Source organism: Melanotaenia boesemani, chromosome 7 (assembly GCF_017639745.1).
Source record: "Melanotaenia boesemani isolate fMelBoe1 chromosome 7, fMelBoe1.pri, whole genome shotgun sequence".
Taxonomy (NCBI): domain Eukaryota; kingdom Metazoa; phylum Chordata; class Actinopteri; order Atheriniformes; family Melanotaeniidae; genus Melanotaenia; species Melanotaenia boesemani.
This window is the reverse complement of record NC_055688.1, coordinates 25,175,274-25,192,956: the sequence shown is the minus strand read 5'-3', so window position 1 is coordinate 25,192,956 and position 17,683 is coordinate 25,175,274. Positions and strand designations below refer to the sequence as shown.

At 38.9% G+C, this 17,683-nt stretch overlaps 2 protein-coding genes across 12 annotated transcripts in view; both read left to right on the top strand.

Annotated features, from left to right (window-relative positions):
- Positions 1 to 17,683, top strand: part of LOC121642654 (protocadherin gamma-C5-like) — a 324,465-nt gene that overhangs the window by 95,722 nt on the left and 211,060 nt on the right. The window lies entirely within an intron of this gene.
- On the top strand, positions 13,438 to 16,166 carry LOC121642657 (protocadherin beta-15). The gene has a single exon (XM_041989480.1). It carries the CDS (start codon positions 13,625 to 13,627, stop codon positions 16,085 to 16,087), a length of 2,463 nt encoding a protein of 820 aa, XP_041845414.1. The 5' UTR covers positions 13,438 to 13,624; the 3' UTR covers positions 16,088 to 16,166.

Here is a 17,683-nt window from a genome sequence, read left to right as displayed (position 1 = left end):
CAATTGTTTCCCTGACAACTGTACTTTCATTCAGAATCACACAAATGTATTTGTTGATTTTCTTTATTTCCACTACAAGGGTTATCCATTGCCATAGCCATCTGGTGAATTAGTGGTTCTGAATTAATTAAAACAATCCACAAAGAGCATTAATAATATTATGCAATACAGCTGTCAAATGGTTATGAACATACAGATGACCAACTAAATGAAGCAAATATCCCTGCTATGTTTACCATAAATATAAAGTAACATAAAAAAAGTCTAACACAAAAAAGTATCAATTGGCAAACTACAAGCAAGGGTGTCATGGCTAGTGCTATAATTGTCACTTAAGAGGCAACACTGCTACCCACTGACCACAAGGTTTGTGAAGGATATCTACTCTGCCTTTTCAAACTACTGAGTCATACTCAAGGTTAATACAGCTTTACTCCTAATCGTTGTTTATATTGCCACAAATGTCAGTCACGGTGGCATAAATGTAAAAAAGATGCATAGGAAACCTAGAACAGTAATAATCTTAGATGCTATAAATAAAGTTTACCAAACAAGCTTAATTAGCTTAAATAATTTTTAACAACAGCGTCACTTGGCCAAAATAGTTACAGCCTAAAGAACAGTCTCTCATTCACTTCCACCAGATGACAACCAATAAGAAACAGGAATGTCTCCGAAAAGTTGCAGCGTTCTAGTAAAGGGACACTTGTTACCGTGCAAACTCTGGACTAATTAAGAAGCGTACAATGCAGGCGTGCTCTGATTGGCTGGCTGGTGGGCGAAGCGCACATGATCGCTATAGGGGAGCCTTTTGCACAGTTTATGTTGTTTAATCTTCGTTTGTTTGTTATTCTGTCTATCCTTTTTTGATAAAACAACGGACTTAACTATGTCAGTAAGCTTCACATTTCAAATAGGCCTACTATATGTATAATATACACTCATGCTACACTTAGACAAGGGTGTTACCTATAGCTGCTTTTTCAGATCAACTATGACTTACGTGATCAATAGTTTAGCATCACCAGTCACACAATTTTCTTCAATCGTCATAGGAGTATGGAAATTGTATACTTATTTAAAGAATTAAAAGTTCACATTAAATCTGCATTAAATAATATTTTATCAAATGCTTTTGTTGTCTTTGAGCAACAAGTAACTAAATTCCCTGTTGAAAATGATGGTGACCTCAAAATTAGTCATGACGACATGCCGTCATGACTGCTGTAAGGAAACACACACACACACACACACACACACACACACACACACACACACACACACACACACACACACACACACACACACACACACATATTAACAATATAGCAGCGTTTGATGTAGATTAAAAGAACCCTTGAGGTATATAAGGTTAATTGTAATCAGGTCTAACACAGAAGTTTTCAATGTGTGAGGCTTCCAGAGTGATGGGGCACGCTGAGTGAATGAATGTCAGGAAATTTTATGTTATCAAAACAATGATTCAAATGTTTCTCATGTGATTGAAGAGTTCAGATACAATTTTAGGCAAATTGTCTGTTTTCCCAAAAGTCCTAATAAGTATTGTATAATGCAATATCTTATAGACCATTTATGCATTTAGCGTAGTTATATGTACAACAGTGACATTTGGTTTTCAAAGTCTTAATCCTCTCACTGTGCAGTTGCAAAACACAAGCTGAGACAAGCACGGATTATTAGGTTGAAGGAGGCTGTTTGTAATATCATGTCTGTTTTTGATATCTATTTTATGGAATTCATTAAAGAATAAGTTTGCTCATAACTCATTTGATTACATTAGTGATCGTATCTTGTACATTTTAAGCATAAATAGCAAATAAATTGTTTCTAAAAATTACTACACGTTCTGTTTGTGTAATAAACTCACGGTGGCGCTGTACACCAGATTTAAGATGTTTGAAACCCTTTAGTCTTTGCTGTGGACACACATTCTTGTGATCGTGTTTTTAGAATCACTGCGGACTTGACGTTGCTGTTCCTTTGATTTAGCTAAGCAACATTTTTTTCATTTTTGTTGAAATATTTCGTAATTCATCGTTGGATATGGGTTCAAAGATCAACTTAGTTCAGACGTGTGGGTTTAATTTGTTTCTTCTGTGGTTCCACGTCGCATATGGAGACATGAGCTATTCTTTTTCTGAGGAAATGAAACGAGGATCAGTTATTGGAAATATTGCCAAGGATCTTGGGCTGCAGGCGGACACGTTGTCCACCAGAAGAGCCCGCGTTGACACCGAAGAGACTGATAAACGTTATTGTGACATAAATCTTAACAGCGGAGAGCTCATTGTAGCCGACAGGATGGACCGTGAGGCGCTTTGTGGCGAAAAGAATTCGTGCATCCTAAAACATGAGCTCGTGTTGGAGAATCCTCTTGAGCTGCATCGTATTAACCTTCACATTCAAGATATTAATGACAACTCGCCACAATTCAACGAAGAATTGATCAATTTAGAAATTCGTGAGTCTGCAGACAGAGGAGCTCGCTTTGTAATTGAGGAGGCGCACGATGCGGATGTAGGACAGAATTCAGTTCAGCAGTACAGCCTTGAGAAGAACGATCACTTCATTTTAGTCGCTAATGGAAACACTGTAGAGCTGGTTCTGGATAAAGAACTGGACCGTGAAAAACAGCACGAAATTAATTTGCTTCTTACAGCTCTAGATGGTGGATCTCCTCAGAGATCAGGTACAGTTGTCATACACGTCATTGTGCTCGACGCTAATGATAACGTACCAGTGTTCAGTCAGGCTGTTTACAAAGCCAGTCTGCCTGAAAACTCTCCTTTAGACTCTGTAGTGGTTACAGTGAGTGCAACTGATGCAGATGAGGGAATTAATGGAAATGTGACTTATGATTTCGGTCATGTCACTGAAGAGGTGAGGAGATTATTCAGTATTGACCGTAAATTAGGTGATATTCGAGTAACTGGTGCTGTTGACTATGAAACTACAAAGTTGTTTGAAATACGCATTAAAGCAAAGGATGGGTTGGGGCTGTCATCTTATGCTAAGGCTATAATTTCTATCACTGATGTGAATGACAACGCCCCTATTATCAATGTGAAATCCCTGACCAATCCCATCCCAGAAAACATCCCACCTGGTGCAGAGGTGGGCATCTTTAACGTGCAGGACAGAGACTCTGAGAACAACAGACTGGTTCGCTCCTTCATTCAGCAAAATGTTCCTTTTAAATTGGTTCCTTCTATCAAAAACTATTATTCTCTGGTGACCACAGGACACCTGGACCGTGAACTAGTGTCTGATTACAATATTACAATCACTGCCACTGATGAGGGCTCTCCACCTCTGTCCTCCTCTAAAACTGTTCAGTTATCTGTAGCTGACATCAACGACAACCCACCTGTGTTTGAGGAACAGTCCTACAGCGCATATGTGACAGAAAATAACAAACCAGGCTCCACTTTATGTTCCGTTTCTGCTCGAGACCCTGACTGGAGACAGAACGGTACAGTGATTTACTCTCTGTTACCTGGTGAGGTGAATGGTTCTCCGGTGTCCTCCTATCTGTCTGTTAACGGAGATACGGGGGTGATTCACGCTGTGAAGTCGTTTGATTATGAACAGTTCAGGAGCTTTAAAGTCCAGGTGATGGCCAGAGACAACGGTTCTCCTCCACTCAGCAGCAACGTGACTGTCAATGTGTTCATATCTGATGTGAATGACAACTCTCCTCAGATATTGTACCCCACCCCGGAGGGCAGCTCCTTCATGACCGAGCTGGTTCCTAAAGCTGCACACGGAGGCTCTCTGGTGTCCAAAGTGATAGCAGTGGATGCAGACTCCGGACAGAACGCATGGCTGTCATATCACATAGTAAAATCCACTGATCCTGGACTTTTCAGTATTGGTCTCCACAGCGGAGAGATCAGGACACAGCGGGACATTTCAGAATCTGACAACATGAAACAGAACCTTATTGTGGCAGTGAAAGATAACGGACAGCCCTCTCTGTCTGCCACCTGTTCCATGTATTTACTTATTTCTGATAACTTGGCTGAGGTGCCAGAACTGAAAGATATTTCGTATGACGAGACAAACTCCAAGTTAACATCTTACTTGATCATCGCGCTGGTATCTGTTTCCACTTTTTTTATGACTTTCATCATCATCATCCTGGGTGTGAGATTTTGTCGCAGGAGAAAACCCAGACTGTTGTTTGATGGAGCAGTAGCCATTCCCAGCGCATATCTTCCTCCTAATTATGCAGATGTTGACGGCACAGGAACTTTGCGCAGCACTTACAATTATGACGCCTACCTGACAACAGGATCCAGAACCAGTGACTTTAAGTTTGTTTCATCTTATAATGACAACACGCTGCCTGCTGACCAGACCCTGAAGAAAAGTCCATCAGATTTTGCTGATGCCTTTGGAGAACTGGATGGGTGTACTGAGGTACGATTTTCATTTTGCTTTGATTTCATAATTTCAATTAACCACAAAAAAACTTAAGTTTTCCTTTCTTACATTTTATCAGATTTATTTACTCGTTCTCATTCGGATCTCCATGTGTTGTTACCCTCAGTTTATGTAGGAATGCATTTACTTAATGTACTGAATCACGAAGATAGATCTCGCAGCGGGTGATCAATCAGAGTCACCCAGATGTAGTTGAGCAGTTTCTTCATTTCCACCAGAAGGCACATCCGTTGTTACAGCCATCTGGTGAATTTGCTGTTCTGAATGAATTATATCAACCCAAAAAGAACATTATTATTGTTATGAACATACAGGTGTCAGACTAAATGGAGCAAACATATCTGATACGTTTACCGTAAATAAAATTAAAATAAGTTCAACACAAAAATGGAGCAACTAGTAAACTACAAGCAGATAGGCCGTCATGATGTAGTGTTATAAGCTTCACTGATGAAGGAACACTGCTACCTACTGACCACAAGGTTTGTGCAGGACATCTACTCTGCCTTTTCAAACTACTGAGTCATACTCATGCCTAATACAGTGTTACCTTTAAATCTTGGTATTATTGCCACAAATGTTAGTCACAGTAGCATAAATGTAAAAAAAAAGATGCATAACAAACCCAGAACAGTAATAAACTTAGCTGCTAAAGAACAGTCTCTCACTCATTTGCACTAGACACACTTCCACCAGGTGACCACCAATATAAAACAGAAATGTCTCTGAAAACTTTTAGCGTTCTATTAAAGGGACACTTGTTACCGCGCAAACTCTGGACTAATTGAGGGGCATACAATGCAGACGTGCTCCGACTGGCTGGCTGGTGTGTGAAGTGCAGTTAGATTGCCTTTGGGAGACCGTATGATTGCTATAGGGGGCCATTTTGCACCATTTATGTTGTTTAATCTTCATTTGGTTTTTGTTTTTTTTCTCTCAATCTTTTTTTGGTAAAATAACGGACTTGATTTTAACTTTGTCAATAAGCTTCATTTCAAATACTGTATGTATAATACACTGACGCCACACTTAGACAAGGGTGTTACCTATAGCTAATTTTTCAGATTAAATATGACTTTTGTGATCTGTGTAGGTGTAGGATTGGGACTGTACTGTCAAGTTATTAAAGATTTACTTTTTTTTAAGTAGAAATTCTCCATGTGTCAGTTTCTAGATTTTTCACCTCCATATCACATCTTCAACACTTCATTTTCTATCTGTATCAGTAGCATAGACTGCTTCTTGCTATAATATTTCAGTTTCAATTAACAAACTTAAGGGTATGTGGCAAATATATTGCATATCATTGTGCCAGTGGTAGGGTACCCTGGTCATTGAGAGCTGCAGTCCTGCAAGTTTTCAATTTTTTGTTGCTCTAACACACCTGAATCAAATCAAAAAACAGCCTGTCAGGTTCTTCATACGACTCATTAATGTGAGTCAGTTGTGTTGGAGCAGGAAAACATTGAAAACTTGCAGCACTAGGGCCAAGGTTCCCCAACCATGCTTTATGCAATTCTTTTTAAAATTACCTATGCTCATTTAGACTGTTTTTCATAGATTTAATGCTTATGCCAGGGTTTCTTAGTAACTTTTAAAAGTTGTTTCTCACCTTTGAGTTTCTTTAAATACAAATGCCTACTGAATGATTGGACAAAATCCCATGTGTGGGAACAAGAAACACATATCACTGTCTTATTATGCCTTACAACAAAGTCCTTACACCTCGCACAACTTGTTTTGAGGTAAATTTTAAACTGACCTTTGTCACACCTATTCTCCTTTTTTTCCCAGTTTGATGTCTTACATTATGTGTCTTTTCTATACTGGATTTACAAATATGACTGCCTTATCAAGGACAGTCAAAGCATGACAAGGTGGCATCTATAGAATCTCATACTTTGACAGTGTTGCTGTTAAGCTCTTGAAGATCGCAATTTAGATTTCACTGAGTTACATTATCTAGAAAGTCTGACATGCTGTTTCTTTTGATCGTCACATTACACCTAATGCACAAGTAGAATAAACTAACCCAATACAATAAGCACTGACAGATTTATTCAGATGGTTTTGAGTTTTGCGTTGATGCTGCATTGTCTGATCGTGATTATGAAGTGGTAAGAGCAACCGCAGTGTTGTTCCAGTTTTAGTGTTATGCTTAGTTATTTCATTCATTACTAATTACATTCAGTCTTTACTTATATCAGGCCTCTATTGTCACAGTCAAGAACCTGGCTTTGTCTTAGAGAAATAACAGATTTTTCTCAATTGTGACTTGTAAAAATATCAGTTTATTCATAAGGATACACAGTTTAAAATCATTTTGTTTTTTCTTTCTTTCATTTGTCTGAAAGTTTTGTCACGTGGGGATTGTGTTAACAAGTGTTGTTATTTTTTTAAATATTTTATTTACTTGATTTTAAGTTTCTGGTCTTAAGTACTTATTTCTCATTTGCTGTACTTTCTTTATCACATGATTAATGAAGATATCTCAGCATATGCTAGAATATCTTAAACTGCATAGTATCACTATATCAGCAGTGTTCAACTAAATAACTTTCCTAAACTTGGTACAGATACACATCAAGCATTCAGGTATTATTTTCTTTAAACCAATAATATATTCAACATGGTTGTGGGCATGAAGTTGTCTTTGAGGAGAAGAATCCTTTACTTTGCTTGTACATCATGAAAATATATTCACACAATAAATACCAGGCATGAATTTAGCAGCTTAGTTTTTTCAAATATTTAACAGAATATAGATTGTACTTTATTGGTAGACATGAATCTCTTTTCATACAAGAATTTGGGCTCAAGTTTATACTTGATATTTTCAGAGGGCCACTTAACAGTTGGGCAGGTTTGCAGTTGTGAATAAAAAAGCCTTCTTTAACCAGCATTATACCACCTAATCTGCTGTGCATTGAGGATAAGTTTCATTGTCTACTTTTATAACTGTTCACTATCAAGATTGTATAATATACAATGCATGGTATCACTTAGGCAGTTTTCCCCTCCCAAACAGCCAAAATCGGTAGAGCCAGTACAGTCTGTTATCATATACTCTTTTTAATTTACATTCATGACATAAAAGTTGAGAGTGCTTTGAAAATGTGTGTTTTCCCAGAACCCTGAGTTGGACTAAGCAGTGTAGAAAATGGATGGATTGGTATGGAATTAAGATGCAAGGAGGATTTGAAAAGCTCAAGTGTAGAAAGCAAACAGTGCTGCATGGTGACCTAGCCAAATTCCCAAAACTGACAGGTACTGTCAAAGTGAACAAATTTGTGGGTGACTAGTTACTCAAGGTAAAGAAAGAGACAAACAGAAATGCGGTAACTGATGTGGAATGTCAGCTTTCAATATGTTGCCAAGGAAAACACTGCATCACCAGTCACAGAATTTTTCTTCAAATGAAAATTTCATAATTATTTAAAGAATTAAAAGTTCACACTAAATCTGCATTAAAATAATATTTTTAACAAATGCTTTTGTTGTCTTTGAGCAACAAGTAACTAAATCCCCTGTTGAAAATGATGGTGACCTCAAAATTAGTCATGACGACATTGACCGCTGTAAGGAAACACACACACACACACACACACACACACACACACTTACACACATACATACAGACACAAACACACACAAATACTCATTAAGAGTTTCGATGCTTTTGATGCAGATTCAAAGAACACCTGAGGTATATAAGGTTAATTGTAATCAGGTCTAACACAGAAGTTTTCAAAGTGTGAGGCTTTCACTGTGATGGAGCACGCTGAGTGAATGGATGTAAGGAAATTAGATGTTAACAAAACAATAATTCAAATGTTTCTAATGTGGTTGAAGAGATCAGATACAATTGTAGGCAGATTGTCTGTTTTTCCAAAAGTCCTAATTAGTATTGTATAATGTAATATAGACCATTTATGCATTTAGTGTAGTTTGCAACAGTAATATTTGGTTTTCCTGTATAAGGTGATCTGCTTACGTGGTAATACACAGCATAATCATGATCATGTTTGCAACAAAGAATATACCAAATGTAAATCAAAATCATTGAGAGTCAGGAGGCATATTAAGTCCAACTTCTCAGTAGGTTATGGCTTATTCATTTTTATTTACATCTGATTTTAATATCTGTCATTATAACTTCAGTCTGTTATGAAAAAGTAAATAGTGGTTAAAGCTGCTTTCATTAAACACTCAGTGACACAGGAGCATTTATATAGCCTTCATGCTAATATGTACTGCAAAGAAGTTCTTAGGTCCACTGACAATAAGAAACATAAGTCACAAGATTTCAGAAACCAGCACACTGTTGGATTAAAGTTAAATTGCCTTAATTTAGATTTAGATAAGACTTACAAATAAAAACCTGCAGAATAGAAGAGAACTGATTTATTGTTTAATTCCCTTTTCAACAATAAAAAGTTGACTTGGCTTAGAAATTAAATTTCTGGGCTGAAAATTGGCCCCACTCTGCCCCCTCATGTTTGAGGGGATTGTTAAAGCAAAATTTATCTCTGTATGACTATTTGTAAACTATATGATATGATCAAAAAGGTTACAAAAAAGAGAGAGCAATAAACAGTATTAAAACTATGTTGTCCGACTATAACAATTAAAACAAAACAAGTGACAAGAACAGAACATAAATCAAACTGAGTCTACAAACTCTTCAAAGACATCTTACAATCAAGCAATATCAGCAAACTGAACAGGTGTTGTAATACAAACATCTTTCACTCTAACCTTGGAAGCAGCTTAGGCTGAATGCCTAAGCCCAGGGTGTAAAAAGTTAGGCATAATTATGCAGCAGCATTAATGAAAACATAGATGTACTGGGATCACTGGGTATCCCAATGTGTCACATAAAGCAACTAACAGCAAATTATGAACATCACCTTCATGTTTGATGAATGCAATACTTATGACTATGCGACCATGTAAGAAAATTACCGGACAACAAATCAAAGTCTTAATCCACTCACTTGCAGTTGCAAAACACAAAATGGGACTAGCACGCATTTATTAGGTTGAAGGAGGCTGATGTCATGCCTGGTTTTTATATCTATTGTTTAAATTCATTAAAATTAAGTGTGGCAATAACTTCCTGGATAACAAAATATGTACATTTTAAGAATAAATCGTAAATAAATTGTGCCTAATAAATAGCACATGTTTTTTGTGTAATAAACTCACGGTGGCGCTGTACACCAGATTTAAGATGTTTGAAACCCTTTAATCTTTGCTGTGGACACACATTCTTGTGATCGTGTTTTTAGAATCACTGCGGACTTGACGTTGCTGTTCCTTTGATTTAGCTAAGCAACATTTTTTTCATTTTTTTGAAATATTTCGTAATTCATCGTTGGAGATGGGTTCAAAGATCACCTTAGTTCAGACGTGTGGGTTTAATTTGTTTCTTCTGTGGTTCCACGTCGCATATGGAGACATGAGCTATTCTTTTTCTGAGGAAATGAAACGAGGATCAGTTATTGGAAATATTGCCAAGGATCTTGGGCTGCAGGCGGACACGTTGTCCACCAGAAGAGCCCGCGTTGACACCGAAGAGACTGATAAACGTTATTGTGACATAAATGTTAACAGCGGAGAGCTCATTGTAGCCGACAGGATGGACCGTGAGGCGCTTTGTGGCGAAAAGAATTCGTGCATCCTAAAACATGAGCTCGTGTTGGAGAATCCTCTTGAGCTGCATCGTATTAACCTTCACATTCAAGATATTAATGACAACTCGCCACAATTCAACGAAGAATTTATCAATTTAGAAATTCAGGAGTCGGCAGTGAGGGGAGCTCGCTTTGTAATTGAGGAGGCGCACGATGCGGATGTAGGACAGAATTCAGTTCAGCAGTACAGCCTTGAGAAGAACGATCACTTCATTTTAGTCGCTAATGGAAACACTGTAGAGCTGGTTCTGGATAAAGAACTGGACCGTGAAAAACAGCACGAAATTAATTTGCTTCTTACAGCTCTAGATGGTGGATCTCCTCAGAGATCAGGTACAGTTGTCATACACGTCATTGTGCTCGACGCTAATGATAACGTACCAGTGTTCAGTCAGGCTGTTTACAAAGCCAGTCTGCCTGAAAATTCTCCTTTAGACTCTGTAGTGGTTACAGTGAGTGCAACTGATGCAGATGAGGGAATTAATGGAAATGTGACTTATGATTTCGGTCATGTCACTGAAGAGGTGAGGAGATTATTCAGTATTGACCGTAAATTAGGTGATATTCGAGTAACTGGTGCTGTTGACTATGAAACTACAAAGTTGTTTGAAATACGCGTTAAAGCAAAGGATGGGTTGGGGCTGTCATCTTATGCTAAGGCTATAATTTCTATCACTGATGTGAATGACAATGCCCCTATTATCAATGTGAAATCCCTGACCAATCCCATCCCAGAAAACATCCCACCTGGTGCAGAGGTGGGCATCTTTAACGTGCAGGACAGAGACTCTGAGAACAACAGACTGGTTCGCTCCTTCATTCAGCAAAATGTTCCTTTTAAATTGGTTCCTTCTATCAAAAACTATTACTCTCTGGTGACCACAGGACACCTGGACCGTGAACTAGTGTCTGATTACAATATTACAATAACTGCCACTGACGAGGGCTCTCCACCTCTGTCCTCCTCTAAAACTGTTCAGTTATCTGTAGCTGACATCAACGACAACCCACCTGTGTTTGAGGAACAGTCCTACAGCGCATATGTGACAGAAAATAACAAACCAGGCTCCACTTTATGTTCCGTTACTGCTCGAGACCCTGACTGGAGACAGAACGGTACGGTGATATATTCTCTGTTACCTGGTGAGGTGAATGGTGCACCGGTGTCATCCTATTTGTCTGTTAACGGAGACACGGGGGTGATTCACGCAGTGAAGTCGTTTGATTATGAACAGTTCAGGAGTTTTAAAGTCCAGGTGATGGCCAGAGACAACGGTTCTCCTCCACTCAGCAGCAACGTGACCGTCAATGTGTTCATATCTGATGTGAATGACAACTCTCCTCAGATATTGTACCCCACCCTGGAGGGCAGCTCCTTCATGACTGAGCTGGTCCCCAAAGCAGCACACGGAGGCTCTCTGGTGTCCAAAGTGATAGCAGTGGACGCAGACTCCGGACAGAACGCATGGCTGTCATATCACATAGTAAAATCCACTGATCCTGGACTTTTCAGTATTGGTCTCCACAGTGGAGAGATCAGGACACAGCGGGACATTTCAGAATCTGACAGCATGAAACAGAATCTTATTGTGGCAGTGAAAGATAACGGACAGCCCTCTCTGTCTGCCACCTGTTCCATGTATTTACTTATTTCTGATAACTTGGCTGAGGTGCCAGAACTGAAGGATATTTCTTATGATGAGACAAACTCCAAGTTAACATCTTACTTGATCATCGCGCTGGTGTCTGTGTCCACACTTTTTTTGACCTTCATCATCATCATTCTGGGTGTGAGGTTTTGTCGCAGGAGAAAACCCAGACTGTTGTTTGATGGAGCAGTTGCCATCCCCAGCGCGTATCTTCCTCCTAATTACGCAGATGTTGATGGCACAGGAACTTTGCGCAGCACTTACAATTATGACGCCTACCTGACAACAGGATCTAGAACCAGTGACTTCAAATTTGTGTCATCTTACAATGACAACACGCTGCCTGCTGACCAGACCCTGAGGAAAAGTCCAACAGACTTTGCTGATGTGTTTGGTGACTCTCCTGAGGTAGGCATATGTGAAATCTGTCTGCAAACTCTTTAATCATTTGTTTCCCCCCACAAACACCCACACATTTTCTTTAAGCTTTCCGTTTAGAGACAGGAGTGCCTTCCGATTTGTTCCTCGCTGTCCTTGGTGCTGATTGTTTTTTCCTTCAGATGTATTTCATAATTTGGACCTTTTTCTTATGATCTACACACTATTTTGATAGACTATGATTTACAATTTCTTTGTCATTCATTCTACTACTACATGTTTATCACCTTTTGCTTTTAATGTTGCGATTTCAGTCATGAAAAAAATCACTTATCTTACAATTTATATTGATTTTCTTTTAAATAGTACTGCTGATAATAATTAAATAATTATAATAACAATAACATTCAAATCAAATGTCACCATCACTTATAATCATACTTGGAAACATTAATAACTGAACTTTAAATATATACATACATAAACTTAACAGGAACATTGCAAAAGTGGGAGAGAAACATTTTTTGGACATTGATCTTCTTTTCATTGCTTTACTATTGGTTTTGTTTTATGTTCCATTTATTCAACTGCATGTTTTTCATCAACGCAAGAGGAATTAGGTTTTCAGAGTAGATAAAACTTTAGGCAACAGCTGATACCGTATATCGCTGCACATATGGTGACTTGTTGTAGTGGTGTAGTGCACTCTGTGGCACATTTAAGTGAAACATTGTGTGTGAAGTCATGCCTGTTGTGTAGATCATGAGAAATCTTTTCACCAATGCATCTATCTCTGTTTTTTATCTAAGGAAAATATATGACACCAGTCTTTTTTATGCAGGCTTAGATCTCTTAGATCCTGATAGATGTATGTTTTGCTGGACCTACTGCTAATGTTCAGTGACAGAGTAAGCAGTTTATTGATTAACAGCTAGCAAGTAAAGCAGGCCAACCTCTATTCCTCAGGATCTTTTTTTCTTGTTTTTAATTTGTCCATCTTGCTTCAGTTACTTGTTTTGTTGTTTTGGTTTTCAGGATTTTTTTTCCTGACCTTTATATGTAGATTAAATATATATATATTAATGCAATTTTGCTCCCTGTCTCTTGGTGACGCTCTTCTATAAAGCCTGAGTCATGGATGCTGTCTCACCCTAAATGTGTCAGTGAAACTAGAGCAATGGGTTAGAGCCATGAGCTGAGCATGCATGCGCATTTGTGCCAGTGTGCATGATGGAGAGAAGGAGAGAGGCTGCGTGCCTGTGTGAGTGAGTCAGAGAGAGAGAAAGCAACGGTGAAATGGGAACAGAGAGAGAGGAATCCAAGCTGACAGCATCCCTATTAGAGCATTACTAACTGAGCAAGAGAAGCAGAGAGCTGACTGCAGCATCGTTCTCAGCTTTATAGTGGGATGTACATTTTAAGGATTTTAATATAATGTCGTCATTAAATCTATTTCAGAAACCATGTTTGGTAATCGACGATCGAATAGATCTGAAAAACTGGATGACTTTTTTATTATACTCTCTGCTCATTGGGGTTTCATTTGGAGAGGTCCGTTATGTTCTTCCCGAGGAGATGCAGACGGGCTCTGTCATCGGAAACGTTGCGCGGGATCTGGGGCTGAAGGTGGCAGAACTTGATGCTCGTCGAGCCCGGGTTGTTGCAGAAGGAACAAGTCAGCTTTGTGAACTGGACACCTCTTCAGGCAATCTTTTGATCAGCCGACGGATAGACCGAGAGGAGCTGTGTTCGCAAGCCAGCGTCTGCATTCTACAGTTTCAGCTTTTGCTTGAACAGCCACTTCAAGCATTCAGTCTAGTTTTGGACATTGCAGACATAAACGACAACAGCCCAGTGTTCCCCGCACCGGAGATAAAATTAGATTTAGTAGAATCTACGGTTTTGGGAAGGCGCTTTCCATTAGAGAGCGCGCATGACCCCGATCTTGGCACCAACTCTGTCCGTGAATATAAATTAAGCCAGAATGCTCATTTTACTCTAGAAATGAACAGCCAAATAAACGGCAATGCTTATCCGGAACTAGTTCTCAAACAACCCTTGGATCGGGAGGCACGAAATGAACATGTACTAAAAATCAGTGGAATTGACGGGGGAAATCCAGTCAGATCAGGGACGGCTTCTATCCTTATCCGTGTTTTGGACGCCAACGATAATGTCCCAGTTTTTAGCCAACGAATTTTCAAAGCAGCTGTGCCAGAGAACGCAGCTATAGGGACTGCCATAACAACCCTAAATGCTACAGACTTGGACGAGGGTGACTATGGAGAGATAACGTATTCCTTCAGTCACCTGTCAGACACTTTGGGTGGAGTTTTTGAAATCCACCCTCTCAGTGGAGAAGTTAGAGTTGCAGGTGTTATTGACTATGAAGAGGCTAGCTCACATGAGCTGGATGTTCAGGCAAAAGACGGCGGTGGTCAGGCCTCTCACTGTAAACTTATAATTGATGTCACTGATGTTAACGACAACAAGCCTGTGATAGAAATAAAATCAGCCTCTGCTAACGTAGCTGAGGACTCCAAACCAGGAACTATGGTTGCTCTAATTAATATCTATGACCAGGACACTGGCAGCAGTGGGCGTGTCACTTGTTCAATATCAGACAATGTTCCATTTAGATTAGTTTCAGAGGTTAAAAACTATTACATGTTAGTGACTGATGGAGTTCTAGACAGAGAAATCCAACCAGAGTACAACATTACAGTTACTGCCACGGATGCAGGCTCTCCCCAACTCTTTGGTGTAAAAGTAATTTCAATCGTGGTTAACGATGTAAACGATAACTCACCGACTTTTACGCAGAGCGAGTTTAACGCCAACATTTTGGAAAACCAACCAATTGGCACATTTGTGATGAGAGTCACAGCACAGGACTCTGACGATGGGTCTAATGCTAAAATTCTTTATCACATATCGAAGGAAACGAGCTCAGGATTGTCTTTCCTCACCATCAACTCAGATACAGGGGAGCTGTTCACATCACGGGTATATGATTACGAGCAGTCCGTTCACTTCCAGATTAAGGTGATAGCGAGAGATGGAGGCGAGCCTTCACTCTCCACGACATGTACCGTAAATGTCTTTATTAAAGATCAAAATGACAACGCACCTGTTATCCTATACCCTGTCCAGACCTCTGGTTATATTGCCGAGGACATTGTGCCAACTGAAGCGCCTAGAGGTTACTTGGTTACAAAGGTGGTAGCTGTTGACGCAGACTCTGGCCATAACGCCTGGCTTTCATACAGAATAATCAAAGCAACACGGTCCAACCTGTTTATGGCAGATTTGCACACAGGGGAAATCAGAACTCTGCGACCATTCATGGAGGAAGATGAACCTAAGCACACTGTTGTCGTTTTGGTAACTGATAACGGGCGTGAATCTCTCTCGGCCACTGCGACGGTCAGCATAATGCTTGGTGACGGGCTGCCAGTTTTAAGCGAACTTTTTGAGTTTACAGATGAATCACAGGACAGAGATAACTTGACGCTCTATTTAATAATCGCGCTGTCAACCGTTTCTTTACTTTTCATCCTGTTAATCAGCGGAGTGTTTTATTTTAAGCTCTGTCGTCGTGGTTATGTTTACCGTTCAAGTGCAGCTAGTCTCCCTGTTTTTCCCCCGCCATATTGTCCATCTAGTTTTACAGATTTTAGCCGTTGTGGGACTTTGTTGAAAGATGATAGATACGACCCTTTCTTAACCACTGGCTCCTGGAGAGGCGACTTTCGTTTTGGATCAAACACAGACACGGATACGCTTAAAAAGAGAAGCGCAGCCTATCAAAAAAACACTCTAAGGCGCCTCAGTACAGACAGGGCCAGTCTGAAGGTGAGGGGAGGGCCACCGCATCCTTGTTATGTGGTCAAGTGAGGCATATGTTGTAAAGCAACCCCTGTGTTTAATTAATCGTTCCCATTCAGACAATTCAGTTCCAATTGCTTCAGTTTTACCCACAGTTCTTATATATATATATATATATATATATATATATATATATATATATATATATAGTATCTTTAAAGAAATCTAATAAATGTATGGATTTGGTTCACTAAGTATCTATGCATGAATATATCAGGTGAAAGTGTTTTTTTTAGTGACATCATCCTTATACCCAACAACCAGGTGGCTTCATTAACCTTGTAGGCCTAGGTCTTCATGCATATTTTCCAGAAAAGGATTCATAAAGTTTTTGTATTTGTATATGTTGTATGACTGTTTTATGAGAATGGAAATGTTTGGAACAGGCAGTTTCCCTGGTCTGAAAATCTGTTTTCATTTATGAAAAGCCCAAATATTCCATAATTGTTTTAGATGATTATACAACTGTGAAAATTCCAGTGGAATGATTGATGTGTCTTGTTTCTTGCATTCAGAAAGCACACTTGTCTTTTCTGACCCAATTTGTCCATCATTACTCTGTATGTCTTGAGCATGACATAGTTAAGGCAAAATAGCTGTTAGTATTTTGCTCTGTCTGTGGTAAATCTGTTTTTAGCTCTGTTTAGAAGTTTGGTGTATGAACAGCTTTGTTTTTTATTGTAGACAATTTTTAGACATGTTGTGTGTGGTTTTCACAAAATAACTATAAATTTTCTGTTTGATAAAGACAAAATATTTTAATTACATGCTATGAATCTCTTCACAAATTCCATGAATTGAATAATATGTAATATGACTTTAGATATGCGATGTAGAAATAAACCTACAAAAAAAGAAAAAAAAAAACTTTTATTTTAATTTTTTGTGGTGTCATTTAAATATGGATTATTCAAGTCTGTCTTACTGTTTTTTTAGGAACACTTGAAAGAGGGAGGACACATCTGAATTGCAGCAAAATAGATGTATTGAAGTCTTTGGTCTTACACAGGACAGCATATTATTCTCTCAGAGACTTTCACAAGTCCTTTTTTCAAGTCCAAGTCAAGTCTCAAGCCTCTGACCTCAGGGAGGGCCAAAATGCTACACTTTAGTACAGAGGATCACCAACTGCCCTGCAGGTTTTAGACATTTCCCCAGTGTGGGTCACAACAAGCAAAATTATGGTTTTAGGGAATCTTGAACAGAAGCACTACATGTCATGTTTCCGTGTATTTGTTTTATGGAACAGTGGTGACAAAATTCAAGGGGACTCTGTACAATCACACAAGAACTATCTGTCTGCACACAGCGACAGACCTGCTGGTCTTTCATGGTGGTTATCTGGAAATATTAAATTAGTGAAACAGAATAGTAGTGGTCACATACAGATGTGGACAAAAATTGTTGGTACCCTTCGGTTAATGAAAGAAAAACTCACCTTGGTCACAGAAATAACTTGAATCTGACAAAAGTAATAATAAATGAAAATTCTATTAAATTTACCCAATGAAAGTCAGACATTGCTTTTCAACCATGCTTCAACAGAATTATTTAAAAAAATTAACTCATTAAATAGGCCTGGACAAAAATGATGGTACCCTTAGA